The sequence below is a fragment of the Ambystoma mexicanum genome, chromosome 2q (genome assembly GCF_040938575.1).
Source record: "Ambystoma mexicanum isolate Mex_15411 chromosome 2q, UKY_AmexF1_1, whole genome shotgun sequence".
Classification (NCBI taxonomy): domain Eukaryota; kingdom Metazoa; phylum Chordata; class Amphibia; order Caudata; family Ambystomatidae; genus Ambystoma; species Ambystoma mexicanum.
In genome coordinates this window covers 453,446,476-453,466,742 of record NC_090924.1, presented here as the reverse complement: position 1 = coordinate 453,466,742, position 20,267 = coordinate 453,446,476, and the positions used below count along the sequence as shown (strand labels likewise).

The 20,267-nt window shown below is 43.7% G+C and overlaps 1 protein-coding gene across 3 annotated transcripts in view; it reads right to left on the bottom strand.

Annotated features, from left to right (window-relative positions):
• PORCN (porcupine O-acyltransferase) overlaps nt 1–20,267 on the bottom strand; it is a 425,271-nt gene that overhangs the window by 177,799 nt on the left and 227,205 nt on the right. For 2 of the 3 annotated variants that reach the window (XM_069647549.1, XM_069647551.1), the window contains exons 6-8: nt 15,357–15,487; nt 13,327–13,344; nt 13,176–13,190 (exon numbers count right to left, since the gene is read on the bottom strand). In XM_069647549.1, coding sequence (XP_069503650.1) covers nt 13,176–13,190; nt 13,327–13,344; nt 15,357–15,487 — 164 coding nt within the window. The remainder of the gene's footprint in view (nt 1–13,175; nt 13,191–13,326; nt 13,345–15,356; nt 15,488–20,267) is intronic. The other variant, XM_069647550.1, reaches the window with a different exon arrangement.

Sequence of the window (20,267 nt, the reverse complement as noted above, 5' to 3'; positions counted from 1 at the left end):
GGAATACAAAATAGCATTATATGCTGACGATGTGTTAGTAACCGCATCCAATCTTGCAGAATCCTTGGGCGCCCTGTGGGAGGAGATCACGGCATTCGGAAGGCTATCTGGGTTCAGGGTTAATCTCAATAAATCCACCGCCCTCGCAGTCAACCTAACTAAACAGGAAAGGGCTTCACTCAGCCCCCCACCCCATGCCGATCCCATGGTCTTCAGGCCCAATCACTAACCTAGGGGTCCAGATTCCCAATGACCCGCGACACTTATACTCCAGCAATTTCCCGAGCCTGATCAGAGAGCTCCAGGAGGATCTGAAAAGGTGGAAACCGCAGGAGATCTCCTGGTTCGGTCGAATTACTGCCGTCAAAATGAACCTACTCCCTAGATGGCTATATCACTGCACAGCACTAGCAACCCAGATCCCCGGCCCAGCACTAATGGCGCTACACAAGAAAATCCAAGAATTCGTATGGGGGGGGGGGGGGAGAAGCCCCGCAGCAACAAACGCATAATGATGAGGGGGAGAGCGCAGGGGAGGGTTGGGAGTCCCTGACTTGGTGAAATACGCCATGGCAGCACAGCTATCCCACGCATTTGCCTGGGTCCAAGAATCAGACCCACCGAAATGGACGAATATCGAAGAAGCCTGGTGCCCTGTCCCACCCCCTGCCCTACCACATCTGCCCAACCTACCAGCCCCATCCACAAGCAGCCCACTAACCGCAACCAGCACTACAGCTAGATGCTGGAAGGCCGCGGCCCACAGATGGGGAATCCGTTGCTCTCTGGGTCCCCTCACCCCCATCTGGTTGAACCCAGACTTTTCTCCTGGCTTGTCGCTGCAGAACTTCCATGCATGGAGGGAGGGCGGCCTACGAACAACCGGTGACTTCCTCGAGGCAGGTACGCCCATCACATTTGAGAGATGCAAAATTAAATTCGGGGTGAACGAGCGGGAGGGATTCCGCTACACTCAAATCTGACATTGGCTCATAGAGAGACTAGAGAAAAATGCTCCAGAGAACTAACAGCATTGGAATTATCCCTCACAACCCCAACTATCAAAGGCAGAACCTCGACTCTTTACCGACTCCTAGATAGGGCCGACCCATCCACAAAAGAAAGGTACATGCTTGAATGGGAAAAGGACCTGGGCAGGGAAATCTATATCGAAAACTGGGGGAAAATCTGCACTAGGCTGCACAAAAGTTCGCAATGCATCACAAACAGGGAGGGGGACTACAAAATTTGCTACAGGTACTATATAACCCCTGCTCAAATCAACAAGGCCAACCCGAACATCTCTGGTTCATGCTGGCGCGGGTGTGCGACGCCAGGCTCCCTATTTCACATGGTCTGGTCCTGCCCGAAAGCCGAGCGATACTGGAGAGAAATAATTAAACACATCAAAGACATCTCCGGCCTATCCATTCCCTGGGACCCTGGAATTATATTACTGGGCGATACTGCTGAGGGCGCTCTCCCACTCTCAGGCCACATCCCCCGGCTGTGCTCTCACCTCCTCCTAGCGGCGAAAATCGCTATGGCCAGGGTTTGGAAAGACAAAGATGGGTCCTCAGTGGCACTCTGGTGGGCGATATGCTGGGACATAGCGGTCTTAGAAAAAAATCACTGCAATCCGTTCCGGCTCTCTGAACAGAGCCTTTAATATATGGGACCCATTCATGGACTATGCTGCCAGATATCCGGCCCTCACCAGAAGGCCCCCATTAACCAGATGGCTGCAAATGACCCCACTACACTAATCACCAATTAGGGCCCACCACAACCAGGCCCGCCGAAACCCCCCCCCCTTGGCTATCCTGAACATTTCGGCCCTCAAATGTGATCACTCACCGCACCTAACAAGAGACATTGGCATGCTCCTTGATCAAGATTGTTGTTCTGTTGTTTTGATTCATGATATAATCATGTAATTCTTACCTATGAAAACCCAATAAAATGTTATGAAAAAAAAATATCTGACTCTCAACCATGCAAATCTGTGCATAACGGTCCCGGTTTTACCATCTGCAGATTCCAAACCTGACTGAAGAGACTCGCACATAGCCTCTTTGCTGTCTCTAATAATAGCTAAGAAGCGGCCTCTTTCATCGTCCTCGGGAATGTGCTCTGCCACCATGGAAATACAATCCCATAGAGTGTACGAAAACTTTGCAAGGGCACAAGTGGATATGGCAGATTTTAGTGCCATGCTCCCTACAGAGAATACCTTCCTTGCCCATCCATCTACGTGTTTGGTGTCCCTATCAGGAGGGATGGTAGGGTACGCCGCTTGTTTGGAAGTAACAGTTAACTTCAAGCACCACCAGAGTCTCCGGAGAGGGGTGTTTTGACAGGTAGTCAGGGTCATTACTGGAAGGGCGGTATTTCTTAGTTAAATTTTTATCAACTCCCGAGTCTCCCAGTTCCTAGCCACCCTTTTCTGCAATGCCATATGGAAAGGCAAGATGGGATCAGATTGTGGACCTTTGTTAAGAATGTCAGAATCTGCATGCTCCCCAGGCTCTGGCTTCCCAGATTCAAGTCCGGGTGAGGTATTTACCCCACTTGCAGTTTGCAAATGGCCATAAAGGTGCTTCATTCTGGACTCTTCTGAGATGAAACTATCTGGTACATTGAGTGTACCATATTGTAGGCCAAATGGGGCTTCAACATCATCAGACCGCTCCCCTTCTTCAAAAATCGAAGAGATTTAAAGAATTCTTTTTTAGATAGTGAGCATATATTTTGTCAGGAATTACTATTTTAGGAAAATTTGGCTTTTAGACGCCACAGAAGTCGTCAATGCTTTTTACATTTTTTACATCAGCGCCGTAGAAGGAGGGGCCCAGCTGGCAAAGGTCGAGGACATCGAGGGTTTGGCGAGCATCTAAGGTGTCGATGACCTCGACATTTCCTTATGTCTTGAATGATCCTTCTATGTAACATCGGATCGACGCCTAGAAGGGTCACGATGTGGATCAGACCTTTTTCCCCCGGGCTCAAGGGCGCGTGGGATTTCAGACTAGACCTTTCCTTTGCGCCTACTTTCGAAGGCTCGGTAGGAGCATGGCTTTTTTGTTTTTTAAAAATCTTAAGCATTTCAGCCCTGGAGGCTTCCCACTCGGCTGGAATGGATTTCTTAGTTGGGCAAGCAACTCTTTCGGGGGAAGCGTCTGATGACGAAGTTGACCTGCGGTGCCTTCCCTTCAATTTCTTCTTCCTCCAAGCAGAGTCACCTCTCAACTCGTCAGTCAAAGTTTCACAGATCAGGTAGGAGATTCTATTTATTTATTTATTTTTTGGGGGATTTTGCCTACCTTCAGCTTCCCCTTTTGTTCCCTCAAGGCTTTAGCAGTCAGGGACTGTCATTTTGAAAAGTCGGAGGTGTCGTAGTCCGCTCCAAGGCACCACAAACAGATCAGTGAGGGACATTTTTGATCCGCAATCCTGACACTTTTGAAAATGGACCTCGGAGTCATCAGTGTCAATGATGAAGACAATATTAAACAAATGCGTCACAAGATGTGAGGCGTGCCGAATTTCGCTCTCAAAGCTATCGCTGTTGCAGAAAAACAAAACTGTGGCCAATGGGCACTGCGTGTGTTATATATGCCTTTGATGACATCATCCTCCACAGAGACCTTCGTGGGCCATCGACTCGACGCCATCGATGCACAGCGCCCTCTGCCGAATTCTCTTTTCCGAAGCAGCTGAAGCTGGACAACAAGTGTCAAAGAGGAGGAAGGCATGGGAGGACAATCCATTTGAATTGGGGGTACTTAACCAGATAGGTGGGATGGGGAGGCTGGGTGAGGCTAAAATGGGGCCGAGATTTAGGGGGAACAGTTTTCGGACAGTCTTGTTGCATATGAAACAAGTGTCTTGGAATGCTAGGTTTTAGTAAAACCAATACAAAATTGTGAAGTGTGCCTACATCACCCTGGTGATGGTAGCTAAAATGGCTCTGGGCGCTGACCCGAATTTATGGAGGTGTAAAAGGAGACTTGGGTCGATTTACACATGTGGTGGGGTTGCGTTCAGGTGATGGGATTTTGGGAAGCAGTTCAGGAAGAAATAATTAGATTGATCAAGGTGAGAATCCAGTTGAAGGTGAAGCAGTGTTTGGTAGGGCTATAACCTAGCAGGAAAGGGAGGCGTGGTAAAACACTAAACAGTGTGGTAGCACAGGATCTCGTATTGTCAAAACGCTCGATAGTAATGGCATGGAAGGCATAGTCTGGACCGAGGGAGGGTGATTGTTTGAGGGCAATGCAAAAGTGGATCAGGGCAGAGAGAAATGTGGCTGCAACTCTGGGTCCTACAGAGGATGAGGTTTATCACAGTTTGGGACATATTCGAGGCCAGCTCAGACCTGTAGCCACCATAGAGTGTATGCTATTCAGGGGGTGGGGGTGGGGGTGGGAGGCGACTTGCATGCAGTATGGTTGGGGGTGGTGTGCAGTTATGATGTCACTATAAACCGTTGGGGGTGCTTTGAGGACATACACATCAATGGGTCTGGAGGGCTGGGTGTGGACGATGTGGTGTTGCTTAGGTGGGTGCCGGATTAGGTGCAACTAGCTAGCATACACGTTTTGCGGGGGGTGGGTAGGCTGGCGGGCTGGGTCCTGTCTGGATGGAGGGGAGTAGGTTTATTCCATATGAGGATAATGCATGCTTCTAGGTGTTTGACGTTATTATGGTATAGTAATGTATATGTGGACAGATGTCACTGCCTATTGTTTCCATATGCTGTATGTTGAAAATGGTTAAATGAGAGTCTTTAAAAAAAACGTTTAAAAAATATTCTCACAAGAGTCAACTTACACACATTCTTGGTACAGCAACCCCATTAAAGTGATTTCCTCAGTGCTCTAGAATCCTAAACACAAGTGGTTCACTCTAGAAGTAGCAGTAACTAATTAGCTGGAGCAGATGTACCAAACCTTACCACTAAATCCAACTTTAAAATGCAGCCAACAACCTACATGTTTAAGATGATTGCATCAAAAAAGGAAATGTTACCATGCACCACTTCTCTTGCTTCGAATGCAACAAAATAAAGCTCTAGGATCTCAGAAGTCAGTAAACCGGCTTTCAGGATTCCAGTCAAACACCGCAAAATGTATTAAATATTCTTTTTCTGAAGTATGAGCAGAATCTGGGCAGTTATTAAGGCATATTTCTCAGTATCCAGTTCAGTTGGTGTACTATTCACATGATTGTGGGCATTGGCTCTTCCACTCCCTGCCTAATTTACACTCTTAAGACATTTTGTTTGACAATTTTGGAACCAAATCCATGAATCGACTCCCCATGACCACTGCCCCCTTCAACCAATCCAATGCCTGAAAAATATTCATGTACTTTAGACGTTCTCCTTGGTACAGTTGGCTCCCTATATAGTTGTTGGCCACGATTCTCAATTTTTTGTTTCAGGACTTCATCTACCACAATCCACATGGCAGCTGCCAAAAAGACCAGGAACTGAATCAAACAAAAGGAGAAGGAGAAAACAATCAAGATGAACCACGAGCCTTTACCCCATCCCGACAGTGACGAGCCCCTCAAAGGAGCTCAGAACAAACAAACGACAGAAAAAATAGCCACAGCACACCTGAAAAATAGAAAAATAGCAGGGTGCTCATTTAATCCGGGCAGGCAATTTTATATACCATACTAAACGCAACCATACACCGCTCAAACACAAGACCTAAGGCCATTACATCAGCAGCGCAGGAAAGTCATAAATCCATGTCACGTTTCAATCTCCTTGGTCTATCGCGGATGCTAAATCACGCAACTTCTGACTACCCATTCTATTCCTCAGTACACAATATGTACTCCCACATTCACTTTATTCTCACCATTTGATGCGCAGGACTACTTTCTGCGCCTGGTTCCCTAGAAACCCTTTGGACCACTCCCCGGTAAAATAGAGCCTGCAATTTGAGAATATGATAGATATATGAAAATCACGCCCACAGTGGCGATTCAAACCCCAGGCTCTTTTAGATGTGGCATTTAAAAGTGAGCTGGGCACTGCGATTTCAACTTTTCTTTTTAAATAACCTAGGCTCCACTCCACGCACGGCCAGTGTGTAAGACGTTTCCGAGGTTTTTTCCAGGGGATATGCAGGGTACTGAGACTGGGCTCATACAGGCGGTAAGGCACAAGATGATGTACCTTGGAAAAGATATCAAGGTGCTGGAACTTCGGCTGGGGCAGGATAAATCCTTATTCCTCCCACTCAAAGACAAACCAGAACAATTCAGGCTTGCAGCTGAAAGGGAAGTGTGATTCCTGCAGAGGTCGCCCAGGAGCGTAAATATGGGGAAACAAATTGGCACGGCTGCGGCTTGGTGTAGCTGGTGAGGGGCGAGAAAGGAGGCATGGAAATAGCAATCTTAAAGATGCTCAAGGTACAAAGTGTTAGAGAGAATTTTCTGTTTCTGTGCCAATTCCCTTTAACTTTACAGACACCCAGCTCTTTTGCTGGGATCTTTTTGATTTTTTTACCTCCTGAGTGAGTGAAGCTTTTCGCCACTCATGTGTTTTTCTCTGACTGGATTTTGTACTATTTAATGGAGTCTGGTAAACTCCATAGGCATCTGCTTTTTGCCTAGTGACACAAAGCACCCTCTGTGCAGTGCCACTGAGATGTCCCTTGGCCTTCACTCAAAGTTTAAATACATTTTCTTGTGTGAACTACAGTTCCCAAGAACAGCGAGATTACTTATCTTACTTACCTTTTCTGTTGTGGGTCCAGCACACACCACCCTATGCGGAGTGCTGGGGTGGGTGGGGTTACTTTCTGTTACACTGACTAACTTGAATGGCTGGTGGCAGTGGTTTCGTACCTTTTGTGCAGGATACTGGCAGGCTAATTTCTCAGCTGCAGCTCAGCACCTATGGGTAACCATTTTTCCAAAATGGCCGCAGTCATTTTTCACCATTTCTTGTTTGTCAGTTCCTTCTGGGCTTTTATTCTGTTTAAAGTAGGTTTGAGTCCTTTGTGTGTTCTGCCTTTGGTGGGCTTCAGCCCTTTAGCCCACCCAGGCTCCAGTCTGTCTGGAAAGGTAGGAAGCGTGGGAGGGTCCAGAAACTTTGCTGTCCTTTGTCTCTAGATGTGCCCAACTGAAACTAGTTCGGACTGTCCGGCTGGCTGCCCTTGAGGGCAAGGAAGAATAATGGGCGGAACCCTCTTTTTTCGGGGCCCTGACTCTAGAGGGTTGAGAAGTACAGTAATAGAGGGGAGTAGAGTCAAAGGCTTCCCTGGCCAAAAGAGTGACAGAGGGTCAACAAAACCTTGCAGAGGAGCTAGGTTGCTACTATCTTCAAAAGAGATCACCGTAAAGTATAAAAAACAGGAAGGTTTATTTCAACAAGACGACATATTTACACAATTTTGATGTGCCGTAGCACATAATATATGCATACTGAAGTACATTTATAGTCTGCATATTGGTGGGTTAGTACAGTAAGTGAAACTATTCCATGTATTGTTCACAATCACAATACATTAACATTGTCGACACATTAGTTGGCGTTTCTGGTTCGGTAGGTAGATGGCAATGGGCAGTGGCTGGATGAAGTAGAGCAGCGCTGCACAATTGTACCGAACATAAGGTCGCGGTCGGACTTGGTTAAGTGAGATGGGCGTCATCCTATAGTTTACGAATGGAGAACGCATTTAGATACGTTGATGCAGAAGAATGCCAGATAATCAAGGAGGAGCTGCAAGGTGTGGACCTACCATGTGCAAGTAAGTTGACGCCATGGCTGTGGTCTTGCTGTCCCAGCTGCTGATTAATGCGGCTGAGGAGGCAGTCTGCGAAGGTCAGATGTCCGAATCTAATTGGAAGGGAGTCAAACATGACTATTATGGTACACAAATACTGTACAAAAGTACTCGAAAGAGTAAAAAAGGTGCCGTGCCTATGAGCTTAGTGCAAGAGGGACGCAGGTCTTTAAGTGCATGGAGGTAGCGGTGCCTCGTGAAGGTGATAGGGGCCCAAAGGGATGGCCACGGAGGCTCTTGTCGAGCGTAGTATATCAAACTGAATGACCTCCGTGTGTCAGGTAATGGAGAAATCAGCCGTGTCTATGCGATTGGTAAGGCAAGAAATTGCCCCGTGAGTCTGGTGGCGACCAAAGGGAGGTTGCTGAGTTGTGAGAGTCATACAAAGGCAACGTGCTTAAGTACGGGAGCAGATGATGTTCGAGTGAAACCACCTCAATGGTGATAATAGATTTTGGGGGCCCAGACGCGTGGTTCGATAACGCTAGTGAAAAAACGAAAGTTAGCTAGTTAAGCGGCCAAAATCTTACCTGTGCCGAACCGAGAAGAGAAAAGACGCTGTGTCACTCTAGGAAGTAGTGCGCATGAGTGCCTGATGGAACAAGTATTTATCCAGAACGAGGCTGAGACGAACCGCGGGAATTGCGCATATGTCAAAAGATAGTGTCTGGGATGTAATGTACGTTGGCGCTCTGTCACTATTCAAGGCAAACAACATAAATGGTGCATAAAAATGGTGTATTGTCACAATACTAACTGATCATGAAAAACAATATTTTAGAAAACGTATGCATGCTAGTCATAGTGACATGGCAAACTTGAGCAAAAATGGATTTACTGCCTGGATTCTGTCAGACAGGGCGTGAACATTTACATTGAATGGAACCTTTTTTTCAACAAATAGAGCTGTTGGTTCTCCTCTGTAAACATCAATGTGTAGGCAAGCTGATTTTTGCCAAATGGTGTTCCACTACTGTCATACTATGCCACACCACTAAACAGAACGGTCATCCAATTTTCATTATTTGACAATGTATGCATATATGTGATAACACAGGTTTCATATTGTTCCTTATATTTTGTATCCCTTAAACTAAACCGACCCAGATTACATCAAACACGGCCTGCCCCAACTGCCTTTAATGCCATTGGCACTTTACACACCAAAATTGCAGCCGTACTAACCTTGTTTAGTATTAGAAGGATTACTCAATTGTGCAACATATATACATTTCATGTTTGTATGTTTTGATGTTTTGCAACAAATGTATGACAATATCTTCCTCTAAATTGTACAGAACAATGGTCTGTACCAAACTTGTTTAGTATTAGATGGATTACTCAATTGTACAACATATATGCATTTGATGTCTATGTTTTTATGCTTTGCAACAAATGCATGACAACGTCCACCTCTAAATTGTACAGCCCTGTCACTATGACTAGCATGCATACAACAATGTTTTCTAAAATATTGTTTTTCATGATCAGTTAGCATTGTGGCAATACACCATTTTTATGCACCATTCAGGTTGTTTTCCTTGAATAGTGACGCAACAGAGCGCCAACGCTCATTACATCCCAGATACTATCTTTTGACACATGCGCAATCCCCGCGCTTCGTCTCGGTCTCGTTCTGGATAAATACTTGTTCCATCAGGCACTCATGCGCACTACTGCCTAGAGTGACAGCTTCTTTTCTCTTCTCGGTTCGGCACAGGTAAGATTTTGGCCGCTTAACTAGCTAACTTTCATTTTTTCACTAGCGTTATCGAACCACGTGTCTGGAACCCCGAAATCTATTATCACCATTGAGGTGGTTTCACTCGAACATCATCCGCTACCGTACTTACGCACATTGCCTTTGTATGACTCTCACAACTCAGCAACCTCCCTTTGGTCGCCACCAGACTCACGGGGCAATTTCTTGACGTACCAATCGCATAGGCATGGCTAATTTCTCCATTACCCGATACACGGAGGTCATTCAGTTTGATATACTATGCTCAACAAGAGCCATCCCTTTGGGCCCCCAACAGCTTCATGAGGCACCGCTACCTCCATGCACTTAAAGACCTGCGTCCCTCTTGCACTAAGCGCATAGGCACGGCACCTTTTTTTACTCTTTCGAGTACTTTTGTACAGTATTCATGTACCATAATAGTCATGTCTGACTCCCTTCCAATTAGATTCGGGCTAATCAGCAGCTGGGACAGCAAGACCAGAGCCATGGCGTCAACTTACTTGCACATGGTAGGTCCACACCTTGCAGCTCCTCCTTGATTATCTGGTATTCTTCTGCATCACTGTATCTAAATGCATTCTCCATTCTTAAACTATAGGATGACGCCCATCTCACTAGTCCGACCGCGACTTTATGTCCTGAAGACAGTTCGGTACAATTTTCCAGCGCTGCTCTACTTCATCCAGCCACTGCCCATTGCCATCTACCTACCGAACCAGAAACACCAACTAATGTGTCAACAATGTTCATGTATTGTGAACAATACATGCAATAGCTTGTCACTTACTGTACTAACCTACCAATATGCAGACAATAAATGTACTTCAGTATGCATATACCATGTGCTACGGCACATCAAAATTGTGTAAATATGTCTTCTTGTTGAAATAAACCTTCCTGTTTTTTATACTTTACGGTGATCTCTTTTCAAGCTAGTAGCAACCTAGCTCCTCTGCAAGGTTTTGTTGACCCCCTGTCATGCTTTTGGCCAGGGAAGCCTTTGCTCTACTCCCCTCTATTACTGTCCTTGAGGGCAGCCTCTCCCCAGTTGATTGACAGCCCTTCGGCTGTGAATGAATGGGATTTTGCATAAAAGGCGAGGCTTTTGGGACTTCAACACTCTAGGAGATTGTAGGGGCTTTTTTACTGCAGCAATGAAGTTTTTCCCTGGGTCAACAAACGCTATAACACTAGACACCTGTATGGACTGCTAATACAGGACAGAGTGCCCGTGAGTTGCTGATATCTAAACTGCAAGTACACTTGCAATAGTAGAGAACTATACAGATCAGAGTATTCAAGATACATATTAATAATCTAAGACATATTCAGGTTGTAATGGATTAAGGGAGTCCCACAGGAGAGGGGTGTCCATTTTGACTAGAAACAACCCCCTACAAGATGGCAGGCTGCGAGTACATATGCGTTTACCCATGTGACTAGGTCGCTAGGGGCAACGCATACTTAGTTTAGTTAGTCAACCCGCGGGCATGTTTACCAACCCCAGCGAATGCCTGGGTTTTAATGAGAGCTGGCCACGATACATTGGATCCAGGTAAGGAGACATCTGGGGCACTTCGATTGAAGGACTCTATGAAGAGATGTTCATAAGTGCGGCGTGAGTAAGAAGACTAGCAACAGTGCCCGTGACAGTTTTTGAGACAAAGTGAAAGTGACCTGCCTGAAACATTATGCCAACTAGGCGCAAGTGAGTAGAGCCTGTGATGTAAATGTGAAGGTACATTATAGGGTGCCCTGAGATGATGTTCAACATGTATTTACAGGCACGAAAAGAGGGGACATAGCGTATCTCGCAGGGGAGTCAATTCAGACGTCCAATGCTTAAGTATTACATGGATTAGGATAGCTGAGCGGAACACTCTCCAGACACTGCCGTTAGTAACCCAGATTCCATTTTTCCTTTGTCAACAGAAAGTGTTGGATGACAGACAGTAAATAAGATACTGTTCTACAGTTGCAAGGATCAACAATGGATATTTAAGAAACAAGACCAGAACATTTTGAGTAAAATCTGTCTTAATAAATACAGGGTTAATTAGGGACCAATGTATGCACAGGAAGGAGAGGGTCATTGAGCCCCGACCACGAAAAGAGGATTGTATTTATAGATTGTACAGCTCACAGCAGCATAGCAGTTCTCACAATACACAGATCGTTTTGTAAAAGTTGTTAAGTGTTTAGAAGGACCAGGAACCCCTGAAGAAGTTATATGGAGTGTTCCTTATGAGTGTTAGAACAAATCATGTTGGGTAGATAATAGATGGTGGGATCTATATGATGATCCATAACAATTTTGGATTTGCACAAAATTAGGGTGAAAATGTGACATTTGACAGTTTCCTAAACGCATACTGTGGAGAACATTGCACTTTCCGATTAGATTTTAATTAGGGTGATTTTATGTGTGTGTGTTATATAGTGTCCATGAAATGTTCACACCAACGACTTATGTTTGGACCTTTTGCCTAGTAAACGCAAAGTGTTTAAATGTTACTTACTTGCAAAAGAGTTGGTTGGTAACCGCCCCTCTGAAATATGAGCAGTTACAAAGGTTCTTAATATCCTTTGAATGGGTTTTGCCATTCTTAAAAGTATATAAAAATAAAAGGTTATTTTACTCAACTGTTAATTGGTTCTCCCACTTCCCAAAGGTAATGCTGTTGGCTTCACCTATTTCTTTCAGAATATAAGTGTATAAGTTAACCAACCGGGTCTTGCTTCCCCCTGACCTGCTGTATAGCCTGTCTAGAATAAGTCTGCCCTGGGTTTACCTACATTGAATAGCTGTGTGTTAGGTAAGAATTAGTGCAGTCCAATTGGTGTGGGACTACACAAGACTTATCTCTTGGTATTCAGTAACTCACCTTTTAATATAGGCCTGTACTACACAGGTTGTTAGTGTGACTGAGCAGCCAGGCTAGTCTTAAGAGGGGTAATATGAGCTGTAGAGCTGTACAATGAAATCGGTAAATACAGGTATCAAAGTAAACACGTACACACGTAAATAAGCCAAAATAAGCAAATCGCCCATCAAATGGAAAACTGCTTTGGTCCCAGGAACAAAAGTAATCTACAAACGATTTGCCTTTGTGCACAGACATTTAAAGCAAGCGATCCCCATCCGATCGGGGTAATCACCTGCTCCCACCCTTGCCTCTCCTGTGCTGCTCTCCTAGCATTTCTATCAAAGGCCTTCAAAAAAGAAAGTAAACAACTGAAGGCAGAAGAGGTGGTTTTAGACCAAAGCAAGTAAGGAGAACATGCACCATACACACCTCTGAAATGGAGGACAAATGTGCCCAGGAAGAAACCTGAACTGCTGTCTTTAGCAATCACTCTTGCATCACCACTTGAATCCAGCGTTTAGGACCACTTAATTTCTCTTGGTTAACTAGGAATGTGAGCACTCAACAAGCAATTAAATACATCACTTACATGGCTATTTGTTTGTTCTGCAAGCTGATCTCAGGCACATACAGAATGCCCCATCAATAAAAAGCAAAGCATTTCATTTTGGATGCTCTTAATCACCTATACAATCCCACTGCGTCACCCTCAACCTGATGTAGATAAGATTTCATCAAAGACGAGTGCAAACTCACCTCACCACAGATCCCCTAATACGAGGCAATGAGAGCAGAGAGAAACACACAAAAGAAAAAGAATCAAGATTAGACAACAGCCCTCAGCAGGAGCGCAAAAAGCAGAAGCGCATTCAGGAAAAGCAAGGAAAAAGTACAAAGAAGCCATTACCTAGCTTTGCGTTTCTTGCTGTAGACCGAAGAGTCCGCAGGGGAAGACAGGAACAAATTGCAGCAAGAAAAGTACAGTGAAAGATCTGATTTAAACGACTTGAAGGAAAGACTTAAAAAATGCGACTAGGAAGCAATTGAATGAACTATGAAATGGAGAAAGCAAACTGAGCTAAGATGGGGGGGGGAGAGTAAGCAAAGTGCAAGATGGAGAAGGACTAGACGGAGTGAACCAAGTACAAGGTGAAGGAGAGTGAGAAGCAAATGTGAACGAGTAAAAAGGGAGAAAGTGTGCATGAGAAATGTCAAGTAGGACTGCACAGCTGGTTAAAGCACAATAAAAAAAATAGGTCTACTGTCTAAAACATACTTTGCCCATTGAATGAGTTGTGGCTCTCACATTACACCAACTTTAAGCTCTCATAACTATGGAGTCAAACGCATTGGCCCACTCACATGTAGGCAACACATTTTAGAAATGATGTCCCCAACCCCTGGCACTCATAATGGCAACCTCCTTAATGCGTTCAGCCACAAAACACCAAGGGCCAGAAACCAAAGGCCAGCTTCATCCTTTTCCAGCTCCAATAATATCAATGTTCCTGATAACTAAGAAGGTGATCTTCAAGTTGCTCCTGGGAGGTGGTTGGCTGATAACAGCCATTTAAGAGGGGCCGTGAACTGATCATACGAAGGTTACTATGGCACATATTCACTCTGGGGACGTTTGAATGGTGGATGGAATTGGTTTTAAGCAACGCAGAGTCGCAATGTTTACCAGCCCACTGAAGGAAACTTGCAGGTGGCATTCCCCAATTAAGTTGACCGATTGTGGTCAAAATTGTACTAGCCCAGAAAACCATCAATAGCTCAGAGAATGGAATTTTCCATGGTGGCATCTGCAATATGAAAATAAGGAGAATGCATATAGTTAATGCATGCCCCTATGGTAAACAGGTCAATGTCAAACAGCTGGTAATCTAGCTCTGTTGGCTGAGCGACTGCTTGCAAAATGTACGAAAACTGCAGGCAATAAATTAGCATCCTGGCAGCTCCAAGCATCCTGGCAGCTCCATTGGAGCCTTCCATTCCTATGAAGTGGATTTGAAATTGTATACAAATATCAGGAGAGCAATTGTTCTATTACCATCATCAGACAATTTCCTGCACACCCAAGTGCAAGTGCTGGCATTTATATACTGTCAGGTATATGTGCCCTTGAGAGCAGGCAATAGTAAAAGCAAATACGCACTTCCATTCAGTGAGCACTGTCGTGATGTCATCTAAACATACTGCATTCAGAATACAGTACACGGAAACATGGAGACCTGACCTGGATTATAAAATGAAATGGGATAGAGCTGCCTACAAACACTTTACAAAATACATTCTGGTCCAGGGGAGCAAAGCACCATGGGTGGCCACGGACTAACAAGAGAGCTGCAAGTGGAGAGGTGTAGGAGGAAGGACGCATGGAATGCATTGTAGGACACAGCAAGGCAGGACAAAGAGAACACTATGAACCGGTGCACCAAAGCAGGGATAGAGGAGATAGGGGAGGAGCGGCATTATAAAAATGGAGAAAAACAAATGCATGACTGAGCAAGTAGAGAGAATAAGAGAAATAGGACATCTAATTGATGAAGACTAAATGGGATCCCTCTCCGGACAGCTCTTACCCCACCCCAAACTGCAGCGAGACAATACGGTCCTGCTCATTCCCCATCTTTAGGCAACAGGAGACTTCTCTGTGTACAACACAAGGGAGGAGTGGTCGGCCCACGGGTATTAGATGTGTACAGGTTTGGGGATTAGGTGATAGGGAAGGGGGAAGCATGCCGTGGGAATTAGTGGGGGGCACCATTTTGGATTGGGCGATAGAAAGGAGAGGATGGCAGGTGCAATTTAGGGAGGAGGCTTTGGATTTGGGTTTGAGTGAGGACTCGGTTAAACTAGATGGGAGTAGGTGATGGCTAAGGGTCCAGAAGGAAGATCAGATGGTGAGGGAAGGAGACCGCATCACACACTCACTTCCTGAGCAGCCGGTCTCCATACACAGGGATGAAATACGGGAAGAGGTAGGGGGCCACACAGGTAGAGATGAGAAGGCACAGCAGGCACAGCAGCAGGCTCAGCGACACCTTCCGGAACCAGGAGAAGCTCTGCCAGGAGAGGAGAGAGAGAGACAAGCAATAGGACCTTCCGCTCAATGCAAAGATGACAGCAGTTGACGCTCCGGGCAATCTCATTCACGTGTGCAGATTTACTCTTCAACGTTATTACATCACAGATAATTGCATTACAACAAACACTCTACCCACCTCAGAAAATCTCAATACAACAGCAATCAAATACGCCAATAATCCTCTGCATCAGTGGGTGATAGGTGGGCAGGATAGTGAACTTTTTACAAATAGTGGCGATACATGAAAATAGGAAGCCAAGTCAGATGTCTGCAAACTGTGGCTCTTTAGATATTTTGGACTATGACTCCCATGATCCCTCACCATTGACTATGCTGGCTAGGTTGGATGGGAATTGTAGTCCAAAACATCTGGAGACCCAAAGGTGTCAGACGCCTGCCCAAAGTCATCAAAAACACTTTAAAACTGCTAAAACGTTCATCTCTCTTGCGTGAGCAAAAAGGAATAGGTTCATGTTTCCTGTTCAAACACCAGGCAGAATGGATTGTCAAGGCAGGCAAAGCATTATAACACAAAGGAGTGGTGCAGTTATAGCCTAAAAGGAAACTAGAATAACAGATGCAAAGTATAAACAGTAGAGAAAGACCAGCCAGATCTTTTTACTGCTGGCTCAAAAAACAGACCCTACCTAGTTCCCAGCACAGTCCTCACTTTTTAAAACCCCATTATTACCTTGTGCCATTTGGGCCTTTTCAGTTCTAATACTTCTACTCCCGGTGCCCCCCTGGACCCTCTTCACCATGCCTGCCGGAAGGTCGTTTTAATCATATTCCATCCTTTTTGCCAAGAATAACTCCCGCCATATTACTCCCAGGCCCTTCCCTCCTAGAAACAGTCATATTCCATGGCCCTGTTCTAGAACAAAGCCTTGACTGGCTTACATTCTCTTCTGTATTAATAGAACAGACATTTAATTTATTTTTATTTATTTGTTTAGTTTTAAGAAAACTTTACACATTTTGTAGAAAATTACAGAAAATTACACATTAGATCTTAAAATCCATTGATTAAAACACAACATACTTTTCTATTTAAAAATTCTTGTATCTAAAATCACTTTTACATGCATACGCAACATCGTTAAAACATCACCATTGGTTGCAAAAGTTACAGTACTCTGTTAAAATTCTGTGATCCTTACAGTTTAGGGATACCATTATATTTCAACTGGATTCAGGGTTGCCCAATTTCTGTTTTCAACTTGTTATCTTTACCTTTGTATTAAATCAACTAATTAACATTTTTATTCAACGCGTTATTATCAGACTTTTCGTTTAAGCTTTTTTTATACACTTCCATAATATACAAACCTATGTGTACTGCCTGCGACTCAGTGTTTAAGCAGTATGCCCAGAAGGCATCACTTTTGATGTGGTCATAGTTATGTACTAAGTGACCTAAATTTGTCGTATATTCAGTGCTCAATTCAGGGCATTGTAATAAAACATAGTGGGGATTCCAGAATGTTTGGATTTTTACATATTCTGCATGTTCTTTCCTCGCGCTGGATTTTTTGTTGTGCGCCCATCAATGTCAATAGAGGAAGTTGATTGGTTTTCATCCTTAGTCGAAAATATCTGACTGCTGGGCTTGGGCATTTTTATTTTAAAGTACGTTTCTGGTTGTAAGTATTTGTGTACTATCCCAGAGACATAAGTATAATTCTTTAGTTGTTCAATATGTTTGTAGTTCTTAATCCAATCCCAAGCTTTGATCTTGTTAGCGTATATCTGTTTCAATTTTACATACAAGGTCTTTTTGTGGTACAACGGGTGCCATTGTATTGTATTGAATACAGTATCACTTAGGTTTTCGAGTATTTCATTCTTTCTGGATCCATCATCTAATAGGCCCAGCAGTTTACACTGAGGGGATGAATGGATTTTTAGATGTAATAATCCACTCTTTATCCATACCATACTTTTTAGAGATGTTAATCCTAGTTCTAGGCGAATATATTGTATTTGTGTATTAGGGTTCAATTTGAGGAGTCTTTTCCAGAACCGGCCTTCCAGTACATCTAACCATTCTAGTTTTTCCATTGCAAGAGCATCCAGCCCATATAAAATCATCAGGCTAAAGCACTGCTTATATAAAATTTTAATTCCTTCTATTGAGAACCCGGCCTTTTCTCTTGCAAATTTTGCTATTAGCTCTATTCGTTTTTTTTGCATTAGTTTGTTTATTTTCGATTATACTTTTGTAACCTCTGTCATTGCTCACATCTAAGCCAAGGTACGGGTAGGAGTTCACATTCTATCAGTCCTAATTCTGTGACAATATCTGGGTGGGAGATTTTTTTTGTGGAGAAAGCCATAATTTGGGTTTTTCCCATGTTTATCTTTAGTTTATTTTCTTTTGCATATTTAATAAGTGTTGTGAACATTTCTTTAATTCCAAGATGTGTAGTTCATTAGCACAAGATCGCCGGCATAGATTAAACATGGTATAGATTTCCCTCCTCGTTTCGGGCAGTAACCATGCACAGGTACAAGCCAATCTGGGAGATCTTCCATTTACAAATTATAGAATAGCGCTGCCATCGGTCAACCTTGTCGCACCCCACAAGATATATCGATAGGAACTGTGGAGCTGCCATCTATATCTAGTCGTACTCGAGCTTATGTACCTTTATGTGTTGTTCTACAATCGTATCAACTAGTTAGGGCATCCCCATTTGCGTATTTTGGTCCACAATCTTTTGCGATCTACGCTATCAAATGCAGCAGCGTAGTCAACGAAAATCACATATAATGTTCATCCTCTCGATGGTCGTGTGTCACCAATACATGAATCTAAAACTCTTAGATTATGAAGAGTGCCTGCTCCCAACCTAAAACCTGTTTGTGTGAAATGTAATACCTTTTTTCTATTGGCCAACTCATGGAGCTTTTGGCATACAAAAATAGCAAATAGTTTTGCTGAGGCGTCGAGCATGGACAGCATTAGATAGGGTAGCCCCGTGCCCCTTTCTTATATACCAGAAGTATTATTGCCTGTAACCAAGTTTTTGGTATTTGTTGGGCCCTGCAAACTTTATTGAACAATTCACACAGTATCACTGCCAATTCTTGCGGGTTTTGTTTAAAAATGGCATTCGCAAGTCCATTATGGCCCGGTGCTCTAGAGTATTTTAGTTTTGTGATCGCAGCTTTCATATTTTCCACAGTGAACTGCATTTGCCATTTTTCGTTACTGCGTTTAAGCTGCTCTTCCGGCCTGTTATTTTGTTTTTGTTGTAAATGGGTCACCCATGAATTTCCTTGGATGGGCTTCACTGTTAATTTAGCTTTAGCCAGTTTCGCCCATATCCTCTGTTTTTGCTGGCTAATATTTTGATCATTGATTGCCAGTTTTGATTTAAAATGGAGTGTTTTCGGTCTCGCAACCATCATTGGTAACAGCCTCTTTAAACTGGTTGAAATTTAACCCCAGGTTCTGTAACTTTGTTAATTTTTTCCTCATTTCCGTTTTGCGTCACGGCTGGCCATATCTTATGTGTACACATTTTTCTTACATAGCGTCTTGTGTTTCATTTTATTTTCGCCTGTTTTCTTTGTTAATTCGTAAAACTGGTTTTCAATTTCGTCTACTGAAAGATGTTTTATTTCAATCATAACCTCTTTGCAAAATATTTCAGACTCTTTTTTGATTCTTTCCAGGTTGGCTCCTGTCCAGCGAATGGTCGTTCCTGCATGGTTGACAAATATATTTTTGCAGCCACTAGGGCAATTCTCATATAGTGGTTTATTAATTTCTAGAATTAGTATTTTATGGTCGCCATTTATCATTGGGGTTATTGTCAAGCTTTGTGCTCTTTCTAGACATTAATTATTCCCAAAAATATAATCTAGGGTTGATTCACTATTTCCCTTCCAGGTATATCCCCTCGAGTCCTACCATTCATCATCGAAAGACCCCATTGTCGTATGGTCATTATCCAGCTATAGCCCTTATTCCCTGTCTTTGGGTCATGATACCTCTTTTTCTTTACGTTTTCATATTCTGCACATTCAATATTGTCATAGCATCTTGTCTCCTCCTACTATAACCATTTGGTTCTTTAGATTTGCATTTGTTGTTATTAATGCACTCTCGATTCCTTCCTTGAGCTCTCCTAGATCGTCCAGTTTTGGCAGAGCATTCACATTTACCACCAGGAGTTTCCAAGATGTTCCCATTGCCTGTTGTTCAATCTCTACCGCCAGCATATTTTTGTTTCGTGGATCGATTGTCATCAGTTTGGAGCCAAACTTCTGGCTCACTCCAACTATTAGTGCTCCATAGGGTCTTCCCTTCGTGCCTTTACTGGCTAGTTCCTGGTATATGTGGTACCCCTTCATATACATTGGTCAGTCCAGCCAGAGCTCTTGAAGCATAAATGTATAGCATGTGCGTAATTTTTCAAGTGCCTGGTTATCTTTTATTATATGTTTGAAACCTCTAGTGTTCCAACTGGCAACCCGCTTTGGTCACTTAGGGATCATCTGTTTGTCTCTTTCTGAGATTACATTATTATATTCCACGCAACAGCTTGGTAACATGGAGTTGCCGTGATATTTTTTATTTTTTGTCTATCATTATACTTTTGATCATCATTGATCATTTTACAAATGGTAAATTGTAGTCCTTCGCTGTACAGTTCATGTGAGTTTGTCCCAAAGCAATGATACTGCAGTATATGAGGTAAGGAACAAGTTACTTACCTGTAACTGTTATCCAGCATGGGTCTGGCATG